The sequence below is a fragment of the Psittacula echo genome, assembly GCF_963264785.1.
Source record: "Psittacula echo genome assembly, chromosome: 1".
Taxonomy (NCBI): domain Eukaryota; kingdom Metazoa; phylum Chordata; class Aves; order Psittaciformes; family Psittacidae; genus Psittacula; species Psittacula echo.
The window spans coordinates 63,698,684-63,715,383 of NC_137735.1; the positions used below are offsets into that span (position 1 = coordinate 63,698,684).

Genomic DNA, 16,700 nt, shown 5'->3' on the forward strand with positions numbered 1-16,700 from the left:
CGTTTCTGTACAGGCCGGTGGCACCATGCTTGGCAGGTGGTGCAGAAACAGGGCAAGCACCAAACTTGCCTTTTTAAATGGACATAGAGCAGGTGGGCACAAGTATCCCAGTGAAAAGCAAAGCACTCCACAACCAGCAGCGCCCATGTGGGCTGCAGCACCGGCCTCCATGGGTATCTACACAGAGCTGGCTCCGGGGTTATGTGGAGATGTCTGCCTCGTCTCCCTGCAGGCTAGCACCGAGCCGGGGCCACTCTGACACACAGGAGAAAACAGCCTTGTGGCGCACGCCCGTGTTGCGGGGGTTTGTGGGCTGGCACAGGAGGAAGCCCGAGCGTGCGCCGCGGCTGCGGATCCCCACCACACCAGCCACCCGGAACAACCACAGGCTGGGCCTGGCCCTGCCCCCTGCCGCGGTACCACAGTGGGGCGCGGCCCCGCCCCGCTCCGTCCCCTGCGCCGACCGACGGCGGGGCCAATGTCGGAGGGCGGAGCGTCCGGCGCACCTGGGCGGCATCGCCCCGCCCTCTCCGCCTCAGCTGCCGCCGCGGGCGCTTCTCCGCTCCTGAGCCGTGACGGCGGAGTCCTCAGCGAGAGCGCCCCCGACCCCGGCGGGGGTGGGGATAGCGCCGGGTTTCTCAGAGGAGAAGGCAGCGGCGGCGGCCGGTTTCCGCGGCGCGGCCTCCACGCTCTCCCCATCCCGATCGGCCGGGCCCCGCCTGCAGCCGCTCGCCTCCGGGTGGGCGCTGAGCTCCAGCGGCGCGATGTCGGCGCGGCGGCGGCGGCGTAGGGCGGCCGCCGAGGAGGCGGGGAAGGAAGAAGAAGCTGCGGAGGAGGGCAGCGATAAGGTGAGGGCGCGCGGCCGGGGGCCGTTGGGTCAGGTGTGCGGGTGGGGGCCGGGAAGCAGAGCTGCCGTCCCCTTCCCGCCCCTCAACACACGGCTGGGGCCCACCGGGAGCAGGGGCGGATGACGGCAGCGCTAAGCGGCCTCAGCAGCCGGTGCGCAGTGGTGAGGGGCCCGCGCATGTACTGCCCCACTGCCACCCTCCCCGCGACTGGAATGGGAGCGTCCGGTGCCGCCGGGCTGTGCCCTGCCAGGGTGCGTGTTGTAGTTCACCCCTGGCCGGGGTCGCTGCGTGTCGGCGTTGAACCTCAGCCCGGAACGAAGTACCGGGCAGCTGCCCTATCACCACCAGCAGCGCGGTGGGATGCAGAGGAGAGTCGAAAAACAAGGGTAGAAATCATGGGCTGAGATAACAGCTTAAAGGAAAATATAGTAATAATAATTGTAATGGAAAGGGAGACAACACAAAGAGAGAGAGGACTAAAACCCAAGGAAGACAAGCGATGCACAGTACAGTTGCTCACCACCTGCTGACCAATACCCAAACCAAGCAGCCCCTACCGGCCAACTCCCCCCAATTTACACACTGAGCATGACGTGCTGTGCTATAGAATACTCCTTTGGCTATTTCAGGTCGGATGTCGTGTCTCTGCTCCCTGCCGGCTTCTTGTGCCTCTCAGTGGCAGAGCATGAGAGACTGAAAAGTCCTTGACTTAGTATGAACACTACTTAGCAAGAACTAAAACTTCAGTGTGTTATCAGTATTATTCTCATACTAAATCTAAAACACAGCACTGCGCCAACTACTGAGAAGAAAATTAACTCTGTCCCAGCCAAAACCAGGACACTAGGACAGGCAAAGGGTGCGTGCGCTTCACTGTGGTTGTTGGGCCAGTGTGGCCGCATGGAAACAAGCAGGGAATGGTGATCTGCTCTGGTTAAAGGGTGTGTCAGCACTGCCCCAGCAACTGATTCTGTTTTATGGCCTTTTAACTGATAGCATTCATCTCTGGCCCAGAAAGGACTTTCAGTATGGCATTTCTGCAAAGGCAAGAGGTTTTCAAAATACTAAGTCTATGCATCAGGTTCATTACAGCGGCAAAAGAGCCACAGTGCTGTTCTTTTGTTTGCGTGGCTTACCCCTACAAAAGCTAAGCACATCACAGTTGCTAATTGTCTGAATAAAATGAAAGAGATGCTCTCATTTGCCAACTGGAATTAAAAAGGGAAAAAAGCCAACAAGCTTTCTGATTGCTAAATTGAGTTTGCAATACATGGTGGAGGGCTCCTGAGTCTGTGATCATTTAAACCTGCATGGATGCTGAAGTTGCAGAGTGTATAGTCTGCCTTGGGCGTTGTGACAAGGAACTGGAAAGTGAAACTCAACAGTCAGGTTCTATTCTGCCGTTTGGTTGTGTGAACTCAAGTCTAATGAACTTGAAAATTTGTAGTACTGCACTGCGTTGAGGGCTGCCATCACATAAGGTAGCATTTAGTCTGTAGCTGTGCAGAGAGTATTTCTCTGTAGATGAGAATTAACTTTTAAAATTGTTTTCTTGTTGCAGTGTGCTCAAAATTCTGGTTTTCTGTGGAGTTGTTCAGATTTGCTTTATTTTATAGCCTAAGTTCATTTCTGAGGTGCACAGTGAGCTGCCTCCAAAGAATCCTTCCCATCTAAAGCCTCTGCTCTCCAGATCTCAGAAGGGTGGGCCTAAAACTTGCTAATGCTATTTGTTTATCTGTATGATTTCCAGAGATAAAAATTCTGTGCCCACTGTGCTTTTACTTTAGCTGCTTGACAGTCTAGTGTTTCACCCAGTTTCAGATGATGTTGAACAGAAGGGTTGCTGCTGCTGTGCTAAGATGTTGGTTAGTGCCATATGTCAATACATATACATTTGTGATGATTGCTTGAACTGTTAGATATGGAAACCCTTTTCCACATCACAGAATACTTTTCAATGGATTATTTGGGGGACTTTACTTGTTCCCATTACAGTCCAACCTATCTGTGATGTGCACAGCATTGGTAAGCCTTGTTATGGCTCAGAAGCAACAATGATTGTTTTCACATATTAAGCTGTCCTTCATGCCTTTGGTAACTGTAAAAATAAACAGCATTTTGTACTGAGTTTTCAATAGGTGGGTCACAGTTTGGGTCTCCATTTTGAATATGAGTACGCAGGTAATGTCTGCTGGAGGGGATCTGATGAGAAGCATCTGGTCATCTGGATTCACAGATGCCACATTATAGGCCTTCCTAGATGGTTATCTTTCTGCTCTACTTCTTGCCTGACCTTCACAAGTGGATAGCTTATTGTCCACTGGTGTAGTAATTGCATATTTACAGCCCAAACTTGTTATTTTGTTCATAACTTCTCAGGATAGCCATGGTGCAGTGGGTTTCCAGCGTTTCCTAGTATACAGCTCAGAAACATCTCCCTCTTGCTCTGCTTGTAATGAAGGAGAAAATTTGTTTGTCTCTTTTCATATGGTAACTGCTTTGTGCTGCTTATGCTGTCATTGACCCTATTAATTCAAACTTCCATATACATAAAGGCGATGTGCTTTAAAGCACCTTGTTTGGCAAAGTGGAGGAGTGCTCTGTGTTTGCTGAAGAACTTCACAAATACTAAGTGTTTGCAGGGGGTTATCTTCTGTACTTTTAGTCCTGTTTTCAGTATGTAATCTGATACTTTTCATATTATGCTTACCATGTCCATAGATGCTCATTTCCTACTGACTTTAAGCAAGGCTGAGTTTTGGGTTTTTTTCTCATCTGCATGTGGTTTTTTTTACCACTAACTGGAAACAATTGGTAGCCGTTTCAATGTCCATATAATTTCAAATAAAAGTTAACTTCATTGGGTTTATATGAAGGAACATGGCATGCTCCTAGTGAAGCTTCTTCCTGAAGTTTCCAGGCTCTGCAAGTCTGGATGCCTTAATTGGCTCAACAAACTAGTGAGCAACTGACTTTTTTTGAGATTCCCATGAACATGCCTTTGCCCTGTATGGCTTTACAATTCCACAAGTCTGTTGTTTCTGTGGCATACAGGAGTGATTTTTTTGGTTGTCCCTTTCTTACTTGCTGCTGCTTGCCCTGGACACTCTTTTCCTAAGAATGTCTTGTCAGTGCCTCCATACACACTCTGTGGCCCTTGGGAGCAAGAAGAATGACTTGGCATTCAAATACTTAATATGTATAAGTCAGTTAAAGTTTTACAGATTGATCTCTCTGTGTTCACACTTCTTTTAAAGTTCCAGTTGTTTGCATTCTTTACTAAATACAAATGCCACTGTTTTCAGGTACTGTCTTTTTTTTTTTGAAGTATCCTGGAAGTAATCACACAGTTATTGTGCTGTGCAGAGTTGTCAGAGTAGGATGGGGAGGGGGCATTGGAATCATGTTGCATTGCTGGCCATGGGAACAAGGGACTGTGTGCCTAAGGTCATTGTTAATTATTTGTAACTTAAAAAAGCCCGGAATTTCTGACCACTGTTTCTCCTTTGGTAGTGAAAAAGCTCCTTCTGTTCCATGAGACAGGCCTTCCAGGGAATCAATTGCTAGATAAGTTGTTCAAACCTGCGAAACTGGGTTTGGGACTTGAGTCTTTGATGCCCAAAACCTCCCAGACCTGCTTGGAGGTAAATGGCAGTATGGGTTATGGTGGAACAATGGAGTCTATCATGGATCACTTAGTTACTTCATTTGACTTACTTCTTTTGGAATACCTAGAAAACGGACCTCCTTAATTTTCACAAAGAAGTCTGACCTCTGATCTGTCTGCTGTAAGCACTGTAATAAATGAGAGTTGACTATTTCCAAACCTCTGTTTTTGTGGAAGTGGTGGTGAATTAGTTCTGATGCAGATAGTAAAGGATCTGTAGGTTTCAGTCTTGGATTCGGTGTGTGCAGTTCTCTTGTTTGTGTTTCTGCATATGTCAGGTTGTAACAGATCGGAAAAAAGGTTTCATTATTCAGTATCTTCTGACACTTTGATATCTTGACTTTAGAGGAAGGTATCAAGGTGCATCTAATTAGATATGCTGTGATGTGCTCGAAACTATTGATTTCATTGTAAAGCTTATGAGAGATACTGTGGAAAGGTCAAAGCTGGAGGAGAAAACGTACTTTAAGTAACACTTGCACAGGTAAAATGACAATAATTCTTTTGCTTGCTAACTTTGTTTCTTATTATTTTTTCACATAAACTATTTGAAAATGTCTTTGTTTTCTGATTTGCTTTTCATGTAGATGGTGCATTTTCCAAGAAAAACGTATTTACTGCCTACTTGGGAATTCCTTATTGTGTCCTGGAAAAAATGCAGTACATGCAAAACATTGCAAGTGCTTTTGTAACTATAATAATTCTGTGTGTGGTTCAATTGGCACGTGTTAATTGTAGTGGAGAGCATGTGGTACAAAACAGCAGTTCAGATGCGTATTTCCTTTTAGGTGATGAATGATTGACGTGTCTATTTTTTTTCTGCATGACACATGGCTATATTCTGGTAGGTGTTATGAAATAGCCAGCAAGCAGAAATCCACATAGAAGCTTAATTTGTGGCAAGATGTCACATCTTGAATTCCTGTTAGGGAGGCTCAAGCTTCTGACTGTTTGAGTTTCTCCTTTGTATGGCCAAGTATTTATGGTCTTACACAGAATATTTAGCTTAGGGATGAAAGTCTTAAGAATACCAAAATTAAAACAAAACAGAACCATATAACTAAATAAACCTTTGTCTTGGGATACTTTGGAAATGATGAAAACTGCTGAGCATAGTAGTGTTTCAGATAGATGTTTTTATTGTGTGCTGAGCTGATTGTATCTTGTGAATAACTGTTATGTTTGCTTTCTTCCCTGTACTTTTTAGGCCTGCATCACCTCACCCTTGTTGGACTTGTATTATATGAAGTGATCAAATAGGTTCTCTTCAGCACACTGTTCATGTGCCTTCAAATGAAGAGAAGCAAGCAATGATCTTAGACCATGATTGTAGACACTTGGGATAAGAACCAAGGAGACAAGAGTGGCACACCTTCTGCATGTAAAAGGCTCTGTCACGTGCAGTTTGTGAACACTAGAACAAAATGAAAACACCTTGGATCAAACATTTAATTTGGAGTTGGGGTTGAAAGATGTCTTAGTTGCTTATGACAGGACAACTTCTGCTGTTTTCAATTAACCTTTGAAAACCTTATAAATACCTGCTTATGGTATGAGACCCATGGCATTTCAGTTAATACCCCTCCCAGGCCCTTGTTGTTACTGTGTGTTCAGCTTGGCCAAATCCCAGACCTGAAGAGAAGGAGAAGGAAGGGCCACTTGGTTTTATACTGAACTCCAAAGCTGCTTCTACTACAGGATCAAGCTGAAGTAGGAAGACTCTTGACCTTTCTGTTTTCTGAGGGCTTTGATAATGATTAACTTAGTGTTTCCTCTCATAATGATTTTCATTATTTGTGGATATAAACTGGAATGTTTATAATCAATCATGTAAAATAATTAAGGCAACAATCAGCAAGAAAAACTTGTCCCCCAGTGATATCGCTAAGAACTTCATGATGAAGTAGACAAATAACTAGGTTTTAGTGAACAACTTCCTCTGTGGCTTCTGACTTTGCAAATTAGATGCCGTATTCTGGAAACAGTTGTGGCCATTATAGCAATTAACTGGAAAATGAAGTGTTCAAGGTCATTTTTGAGTTATGTTACAAAGGGAAATTGAAGATAGTTGGGGGGTTGTCTCCCACAGGTTGTTGTAGCTATGTAAAGCTAAAAAATGTCCAAATGCAAGTTCTATGCAACTTGCAGTTTGCACTAGCCAAGCTCCCAGTATCAGCAGTATGAAGCATGAGCTACTGAAAAACGTATTGGATAAATAGCAACCCTTCTTCAAGGTGTTCAAATAGTCTGAAAAATTCCATATGCCCCTGTGAATTCAGACGTTGGAAAACGCAAATCTATAATACTAATTCTAATGAAGTGCATAAGTAAGTTGTGTCTTAAATATCAGAGGAATATGAATTCAGATATTAATTTTTAATTTCTAATTTCTTGGGGTTTTTTTTCTTGTTTGTTTTTTTTTTTTTGTGGGTATTTTTTTATTTGGGTTTTTGTTTGTTTTGGGTTTTTTTGGGGTTTTTTTTGTTTTTCTTGTTTAAATGCCTTTTGAGCATGGAAACATGTTCTGCAATACCAAAATGCCTAAAATGGAACAAAAAGGTTTGGAGGTGTTCTTAGTTACAAGTGCGTAAATGAGAGGGCATCTCTGCCATATGCAAGCAGGAATTAATATTAAAGAAGCTAAGGCATGGTCTTAGGGCCAGGATTAATGCCCATCATCTGCTCAATGAGTAGTGTCTTCTATAACTGTACAGGGTTTGCTGTATTCCAGCATAGGTCACAGTCATTGGAACATGGCTTTGAAAGAGATCTGTGATCCCCACCCCCACTGCATCAATAGTTGATTTCCTAAGCTATGGTACAACACTATGAGAAACATCTCTGAATAGCAACATTGCAAGCACAGTAATTTTTAATTTATTTTTGTGCTTTTTCAGATGTTCTACAGACTTTCTGAAGTCTGGACCACAGTTAGCATATCTGCATTTTTTTACTTGTGTCCTGGTTTTGGCTTGGACAGAGTTATTTTTCTTCCCAGTAGCTGGCACAGTGCTGTGTTTTGGATTTAGTATGAGAATAATATTGATAACACACTGAAGTTTTAGTTGTTGCTGAGTAGTGTTTATATTAAGTCAAGAACTTTTCAGTCTCTCATGCTCTGCCATTGAGGAGGGGCACAAGATGCTGGGAGGGAGCAGAAACAGGACACCTGAACTGAACTAGCCAGAGGGGTATTCCATACCCACAGCACAGTATGCCCAGTATATAAACTGGGGAGGTGTTACCTGGAAGGGACTGATTGCTGCTTGGGTTGGGCTGGGTATTGGTCAGCAGGTGGTGAGCAACTTTACTGTGCACTGCTCTTGTTTATTGGTTCTTTCTTCCTTTCTCCTTTTAGTTTTATATTTCTCTCCTTGTTATTTCCCTCATCACTATTTTTATTAGTAGTATTATATTGTACTTCATTTTAGTTATTAAACTGTTCCTATCTCAACCCAAGGGTTTTACTTGCTTTGATTTTCCTCCCCATCCCACCTGGTGAGGGGAGAAGGGGCATGGCATGGGTGAGCAAGTGACTAAGTGATACTGAGTTGCCAGCTGGGTTTAAACCATGACAACTTGTATTAATTATAGACAATATCTGTCTAATAATTATTCAGCTGTGGGGTTTCAAGGAATAGGGAAAGTATTGATCATGTTTTTCAAAGAAGTAAGTGATGTAAAACCCATTCAAGAATATAATTTTGGGTATGTGTGTGGTACACAAAGTGAATGAGAACAACATAGGCCTAACATTAAAAAAGGTAATTGCTCTTCTTTTGTTCCCTCTTTCACTTGTGCATGTGTATAGTGCCAGCTCATGGTCCCGGGTTATAAAAAGAGAAAAACACTTTTAAAACGAAAAGGATGGTGTTTTCCCTCGGACTAGTGCCCCTGGGAAGAGCGCTGGTGTGTGTGGAGTGTGGGGTACAGCCCCGCGCCGCCGGGAGGGCTCTCCTGCAGCACCCTGGTCAGCTCCCGGTCATCCAGGGCTGTGAGGGACCCCCGTCTTCCTCATGGGTGCGACAGTGCTGCGCCTGTCGTATAGGCTTATGGGTATAGGCTTAGGCCTTGATTTTGGACATTGAGGTTTGCACAGCCTTATCTTCTCCACCTGTGTTCTTTACAAAGGTCAGTCACTGAGAACACTGGAGTGTAACTCCCTGGCAAAGACCAACGGATTAAGAGGAAAAGGCGATAGCCTATAAAGAGAGTAACATGCAATGGTTGAGATTGTAGGCCACCTTAATTCTGTCGTGCCTTATGGATGGGGCAAGAGGGAGGACATACCTCTGCTGAAAATGCCAAAAATACTCAGAAAAAGGGAAAAAAATAATATTGTTGAGGAAAAGTAGGAAAGAAAAGCAGTCACATTTGTGGAAATAGATTAAGGGCAAAACCCCCTGAGATCTGTGATAAGGAAGTTGGAAAGAGTGGGAAGCTGAGAAATAGCAGTATAGAGGTGGTGAAAAAAGTTCTCAAGCACAGTCAGAGTTCCCAGAGTTGTTAAGAACTGATGAACCTGAGGTAGCAGGACAGGCTTGAAGCTGCTTGGGATTGTAAGGAGGTGAGATAGGTCAGGAGGAAGTTCAGGTTGCAAGAGAGCCAGACACTGAGCTAGAGGCAGCTCTTTTCCTTATTGCTGCACCAGGGCTGAGTGCAGCCTTCTGACTCTCTGGAGTTGGGGTGTTTGTAACATTAGACCAAGTGAAGTAAATTTTGTGAAAACATCAGCACCTTTAGTGTTGGCTTTAAGTGAGGGGGAAAATAGTCTCGACAGTCTACTCTGATGGTGGCAGTTTGTTACTGTCACCAAAAAATGTGCTGCCTATTTTGTATTTGGGTTAGACACGCAGTCTGTATAGATGATGTCTTCCTGAGTGGTCATTAGTGAATACTGAAGAAATGCTGCAGTGTTGGAGTCATACAAGAAATTATTCTGAGTAAGACTCTGTAGGACACTTGGTCACTTCACAGTTTGGTTTTGGATTATTCTTTTCAAGCTGGAGGGTTCAAGTCCTCATGTATGTATGTATGAGATTGTGCCAGCAATCTCTATTCATTGTACAAAGGGACTATTTTTCAAGCATTCCATTTAATTTTTTTGTTTCTTAATCTGACATTAAACCACCAAGAAACCCTGCTCCTTAATCCATAAAAGTTTAGTTTGAGATATGACAGAATGTTTTGGAGGGTTGGAGATTTCTGTTAAACTCATGTGTTCTATGTCAGCTGTAGCATTTCTGGAAAAATGTATCCTCATGCTTTCTCTATGTGGGCTGTAAAAGTGCCTAGAATGTGAAGATTCTTGAGCACAGTAGGTAATGTCACAACATCTGAGTCCTGGTCTTCTTATAAATATTTATTAGGATATATTTGTCTCCTAAAACATCTGCAGTTTCACTAGTATGCCACTGCTGTCTTTTTAAAAGGTAATGTAAATATTATCAGTTCCTAAAGCAATGTTTTTGACTCTGAATAATGTTTCCTGACATAATAACTAATGACCTTGGGTGTTTGCCTTTTTTTTTTTTCCTTCATAGGAAGAGGATTTGGAAAAAAGGCTTTGTGAGTTGGATCTTAGAAGTGATTTAGATGTTCCCGATATTCCTCCACCAACAGACAGCACTCCAGAAATCCTCAAAAGGGCTTTATCAGGCTTGTCTGCCAGGTATAGTAAAACCAACAGCTCTCAAATTTAATAGCTGCTGGCTAAAATTCTTACAGATTATGTTGCAGTTTTAATTTTTACAGATTGTTCTGCAGTTTTAAATTTCATATGATGTGCATGTAAATTCAAGGTTAAATTTTTACTGGATATCATTGATTCATTTATGCTTTGACAGTTCCTTCAGTGTAATATTTTTTGCGTATACCAGAAGATTGTTCACTACATACATTTCTAAGTACACTGCTGCAACGTTTAGCTACAGTTTACTTAAAAATTTGCCTGTACTCAGTCTAAGCATTGTAATAGAATGGGCTAAAGAATATTATTTGTTTTGATATCCAGAGTAACTAATTCTGGGAGTTATAATAAACTGATTTCCTATATTCAAGGTTAAGGGTGGTGGCATTTGTGTATGAATGAAAAGGAAAGAAGTTTAAATTCTCTGGGTGAGCTTTGCTAGCTTTTTCTGACAGCATTTACATTTCTGATTAATTTTTCTTTATAGTTAAGTACAACATAGCTTTTATTTTCATACCTTTTGAAACAACAGTTTTTCTTTTTTTTTCCTACCCACTCTTTCCAAACCTAGTTTTCTGCCTTCAAACCCTGTTCAAAGGAGTTTCAGGGCTAGCAAATGCAGGGGAAGGTATATATGCATAGATAGATAATTGTGGGGATCTGCTTATTCACAGAGGAATAATAAAGTTCCTAGTATAATTTTTTTATGCAGTCCCTTTTACAACATTGGATCAGTCAAACCCTTTGGAGGTGGCAATTCACATCACATTTTTTCAGTAATGCAATGTAAGTTGTAAGGAGCCGAGCAATATCGAATGTATATTTTAGATGCATTTTAGGTATTGCAGGAGTTGGAAGAAGGACCTCTAATCCAGACTGTGATTAAAACCTTCCAAGACCTTACATAAAAACTGATCTCCAGTAGGTATCTCCAATAGCAGTGTGAAACTATTTTTTTTACTTGCTCCTTTTCTAATCCGTTGTCTGCTTGTGTTGTGATGTCTGGGAGCTGTAAACAAATTTATTGTTCCAAGGTTTCAAAAAGCATGTTTCTAAACTGCACCAGCTGTAGGCAGAATATGGTGTTCTCTACCACCATCGTGGTACAAGGAGTATCTAGTTCTTGTCACTTTCAGACTTCACTTGCCATGTTAAATGCTGCAGAAGTCTTAGGTCTCCAAGTCAGACTTGTTCCAAAAGGCACTTGCATGGTCGTACCCCAAAGCCTACAACGAAGAGGTGCAGGCAAAACCTTTCCTGTTTCACATGCTTGAAATTCTTTATTGGAGTGTTTGCACAAAGGTGCACAAAGGCTCTTTGAGTGCAAAATTAAATTCTTGGTGCTTCATGAATGCTAGATTCAAAATTACATGCTAATTTAGCAACTGGCAGTCCCACCAGAGCTGTTGTCATAATGTGCAACATGAATGAGTTGCCATGTAACTCTCAGAAATATTGGCCTTTAGAGGAATCCATAACTTTCCAGTAGAGAGTTAGGATACAACTTGTCAGGTGGCTTCCTGCACTGTGGAGCTTGTCTTACTGTCCTTCCAGTGCTGCACTTGTCAACACCTTCAAGATACTATATGATATTTTAACATTATTCATAAGGAAAGTTAAATTCTTTTGAAGGACCCTTGCTCATTATAGATATGCCACTAGGAGCTAGCTGCTGCTTTATAGCCTACGTCATAGAGGAACATAAAACATCTGTTGCAATAAAGCCTGTTGTGCCTTTCTTCTGATACTTAAGACAAATCCATTTAGTGGTTTTAGCTGCCATTAACCTGCCAATGAATAACATCTTTGAAAATCAATTTAATATAGTTGAAGTTTACATTAAAACTGGAGTATTGTGCAAAACTAAGAGTGTCCCATGAAGCACCTGATGCAGCAATGAAACACAAGAGTGATACAAAGCAAAACATTAGAAAGTATTTCTTTAAGTGGTAGTAAGAGTTTTGTGTTTAGCAGTAACTTGTGATTAGATGGTTCAGTGTAACTTTAGAGGCAAAACTCTTGAAGGGGAAAACACAGGCAAAAGAGGAGAAAAACCACTGAAAAAGGAATATGAACAATAAAATACATACTATTGTTGACTAGAAACATTTTCATGGCGGAGTAGAGCATGTGATGAGGGTTTTAATTAATATTTTTATTTTTATTTAACTGGGTTCTTGATTTTTCCTGGTAGAGGCCTTTGGAGGCAGCGGGGTAGAGCTGTGGTGGTTTGGGAAATAAAATTTTGGTTACTCGAGAAATTACACCAAAAAAACCCAAACAAAAGCCCAACATCATCATCAAAGACTTCCCCATTGTTTGTGGTTTTGGTTTTGTTTTTTTTTTTTTAAGGAACACTTACTTTTGCAAAGAAGGCTTTCTGCGCCTCAAATACTCTGTTCAGTTTTGGGCCTCTCACTACAAAAAAGACAACAAGGTGCTGGAGTCTGTCCAAAGAGCAATGAAACTGGTGAAGAGTGTCTAGAAAGCTGCCTGATGGAAAAGGACCTTGGGGTATTGGTTGATAGCCAACTGAATATGGGCCAGCAGTATGCCCAGGTGGCCAAGAAGGCCAAAAGCATACTGTCCTGTATCAGAACTAGTGTGGCCAGTGGACTAGGGTAGTGGTCATCCCCCTGTTCTCAGCACTGGTGAGGCCACAGTTTTGAGACCCTCACTACAAGAAAGGCCTTGAGGTGCTGAAGTCTGTCCAAAGAAGAGCAATAAAGCTGGTGAAGGGTCTAGGGTACAAGTCCTGTGAGGAATGGCTGAGGGAACTGGGGTTGTTTAGCCTGGAGAAAAGGAGGCTCAGGGGAGACCTTACTGCTCTCTATAACTACCTAAAAAGTGGTTGTAGTGAGGGGGGTGTTGGTCTTTTCTCTCAAGTAATAAGCAATAGAATCATAGATTAGTCAGGGTTGGAAAGGACCTTAAGATCATCTAGTTTCAACCCCCCTGCCATGGGCAGGGACACCCCACACTAAACCATGCCACCCAAGGCCTCATCCAACCTGGCCTTGAACACCGCCAGGGATGGAGCATTCACAACCTCCCTGGGCAACCCATTCCAGTGCCTCACCACCCTCTCAGTAAAGAATTTCTTCCTTATATCCAATCTAAACTTCCCCTGTTTAAGTTTGAACCCGTTACCCCTTGTCCTGTCACTACAGTCCCTGATGAATAGTCCCTCCCCAGCACCCTTGTAGGCCCCCTTCAGATACTTCTCTTCTCCAGGCTGAACAGCCCCAACTTTCTCAGCCTCTCTTCATACAGGAGGTGCTCCAGTCCCCTGATCATCCTCGTGGCCCTCCTCTGGACTTGTTCCAACAGTTCCATGTCCTTTTTATGTTGAGGACACCAGAACTGTACACAATACTCCAAGTGAGGTCTTACGAGAGCAGAGTAGAGAGGCAAATAGGACAAGAGGAAATGGCCTCAAGCTGTGCCAGGGAGGTTTAGATTGGATATTAGGGAAATTTTCCTCTCAGAAAGGATTGTCAAGCACTGGAACAGGCTGCCCAGGGAAGTGGCTGAGTAACCATCCCTGGAGGTATGTAAAAGATGTGTAGCTGTGGCATTTAGGGGCATGGCTTAGTGGTGGACCTGTCAGTGCTGGGGTAATGGTTGGACTTGATGATCTTAAAGGTCTTTTCCAACCTAAATGATTCTGTGATTTTATGGTAACAGGAATTTCTATTCTGCTTTCCTTAGGTAGCCACTTGCAGCTGCAAAAGTTTATGAGAGCAAAAAAGTACAGCTACTTTGATCCATCACCACTTATTGTCACATGTTTTTCTGTGCTGGTTCCAGCACTCACAAGAGCACACGACTGCTTTCAAAAGATAACCCTCTACCTGGCAAAATAGCTACTTTGCTGCTGTAGAAAGTTGGTGATTGCCTGTTTGGTTTTTGTTGGATTTTTTTTTTTTTTTTTGGCTGTTACTCTCAGAATTGTCCTTTTTACCTGCAGCCTTTCTTTCATATGTAAGCTTTTACATAACTGGGCCCCTATCAGTCTTGCTGATTATGTGTTGCTTTTTGAGGGTCATGATGTGTTTTTATAGCAGCTTCATTATGAGGTTGATCCATTTAACTGCAGATGACATTTTTGGGGGAAGCATGGAGGAAGAAGAAAGGTAGCTAACTTAAATTTCTTTTACTGTGTATCCTGGTTAGTTGAGTAGTTGGTTGATTCTGTGTTTCCTGTTTTATTAAACACTGTTTAATAGCACACTTTAATCTTTAGTGAGTAAAGGAAGTGGCATTTATTTTTATTTATAACTGCTTGCTTTTTATTATCTTTTTTTTCATAGATGGAAAAATTGGTGGATTCGTGGAATTCTCAGTCTAGCTATGATTTCTGGGTTTTTTCTGGTCATATACCTGGGATCATTTATGCTGATGCTTCTGGTAAGTTTGTTTAAATACATTCTGCCATGCAAGTGTTACTCAATCTCTTATACATTGTACCTAACAGAACTGGAAGCAAACCACACAGGTAATTCAGAGCATTTGTCTCTTTACTTGTGTAAATGTAAATGCTTTTTAAAAACATGGGACATATTCACAACTGGGTGTTGTCGATAAAGCATTTCTTATATACTGTAATTCATTTGGGTTTTTTAAGTAGGAACTAAAGTAACTTCAAGAAGTTGAATGATTGCTGCCTTAAAGTTGCCAAACTACTGTAATCCAGTTCCTTGTGCAGTTCGTATCACCTACTGTTACATTCTTTGAGGTTTGTTTTAAGAAAACAATCCCCCCAAAAAACAAGCAAAAAATCCAAACCAAAACAGAATAAAAATCAAAACAAAAATAAAAAAAACCTCAAAAAACCAAACCCCCAAGAGTTTCATTTCTGAAGCTGAGGAAAGAAGGCAGCCCTTGTCTGCTGTCTGTGATCAGCATTGAATGCCTTTGCTCAGGCATGCTATGTTAATTCCCTACTTCTTTATGGGGCTGCCTTGTGGCCTTTGGTTTATCTGTAGAATGAGGCTAGATCCCTTTCCAAGGTACATAGATAAAGTGAATTTTTAGCTGATGAAGTTAAATAATAATACCTATGCATATCTGGTCAGCATTTACTAATTATTTGCATCATTGCTGATGTTTTTATTGAATTTATTGGCTTTACTATCTTTGCCAGTCATGGCAAGTAAGAGGCAGGAATGTGGCTTCTAAAACACTGAAATTGGTACTTCTGGGTAGCTACTTTGATTTTTGAGTCTAAGTTTGTTTAGCTGTCAAAATGTGGTTTTGCTTTTTTCATGGCCTCCTGTGAAACAACTTTTTGGATTGTATTCATAGAATCATTTCCATCAAGGTTGGAAAAGACCTTTCAGATCATCAAGTCCAACTCTAAACCCAGTGCTGCCAAGTCTGCCACTAAACCATGTCCCTAAGTGTCATATCTGCATTTCTTTTACATGCCTCCAGTATATACCACTTCCCTGGGCAGCCTGTTCCAATGTTTGCAACCCTTTTTGAGAAGCAATTATTCCTTATATCCAATCTGAACCTCCCCTGGCATAGCTTAAGGCCATTTCCTCTTGTCCTATTGCTTGTTTCTTGGGAAAAGAGACATAAATCCACCTTGCTGCAACCACATTTCAGGTAGCTATAGAGAGAGATAAGGTCTCAGGTGAATGATGTAACAAGCTAGTAATTCATTGTTTTATTGGTGGAGGATTTTCTTTATTGTATGTGAAGAAACAACAAAAAAAAGCCTCTTTAAAGTGTAGGTGATTGTAGAGAGGTATTTTTTTCCTTCCTTTAGTAGTCTGTTACACTTCAGAATGATAACTAACAAAAGGGAACTAATCAATTTGCAGTGTAATTCATTAGATTAGTGGTATACTCTGAGACTGCAATCATGGGCAAAGTTACCAGGTGATGAATCAAAAAGTAATGAAAATTACTATGGAATTGGAATAGAGTTCTTCCTCTGTTGTAACGTAGAGTAAAAGTTGTCTTCTAATATAGTAAACTGTTCATAGAGTTGACATTTGATACCACGTCTCAAAGAATGGAGGGGAAAAACCAGTTTTGTTAATTATTTTATTTCACTGGAATCAAATAGTTTGCATTTAAACAAAAGTTTACCTGAATACTGAGACTGAAAATACCCAGAAATTTGTAGGAAGGGTAATCCAGTGAAGTTTGGAGGACAAGCCCTGAGATTGCTCTGAGAAGTTGAGGCACGTTTTATGTTTGCCAATTGCTAAGGTAACAGGAACAAGCTTCCATGTCACTGAACCCTAGTGTCCTTTTCCACTGTAAGATGCAGTCCTTTAATGTTGTTCTTGCATATAGCATTGAGGTTTTCTAAGGTAGGGTAAGCAGAAGAAAGAGCACAAGACAGGGGAGCTTCAAAATTAACTCACTGAGGTGGTGTAAGACTCTCTTAAACTGTGCTGACATGTTGAGCAAGATGAAATTTATTCATGAATGCAGGTGGTAAGACAATACTGTGAAGCCTAGCATGCTGACATGTGCA

At 41.9% G+C, this 16,700-nt stretch overlaps 1 protein-coding gene across 1 annotated transcript in view; it reads left to right on the forward strand.

The window, feature by feature from the left end:
- Positions 1-731: 731 nt before the first annotated feature.
- CDS1 (CDP-diacylglycerol synthase 1) overlaps positions 732-16,700 on the forward strand; it is a gene marked incomplete at its 3' end in the record, with an annotated part of 31,811 nt that continues 15,842 nt past the window's right edge. Inside the window, exons 1-3 of the mRNA XM_080626790.1 lie at positions 732-848; positions 10,059-10,186; positions 14,518-14,614. Coding sequence (XP_080482916.1) covers positions 765-848; positions 10,059-10,186; positions 14,518-14,614 — 309 coding nt within the window. The 5' untranslated portion in view covers positions 732-764. The remainder of the gene's footprint in view (positions 849-10,058; positions 10,187-14,517; positions 14,615-16,700) is intronic.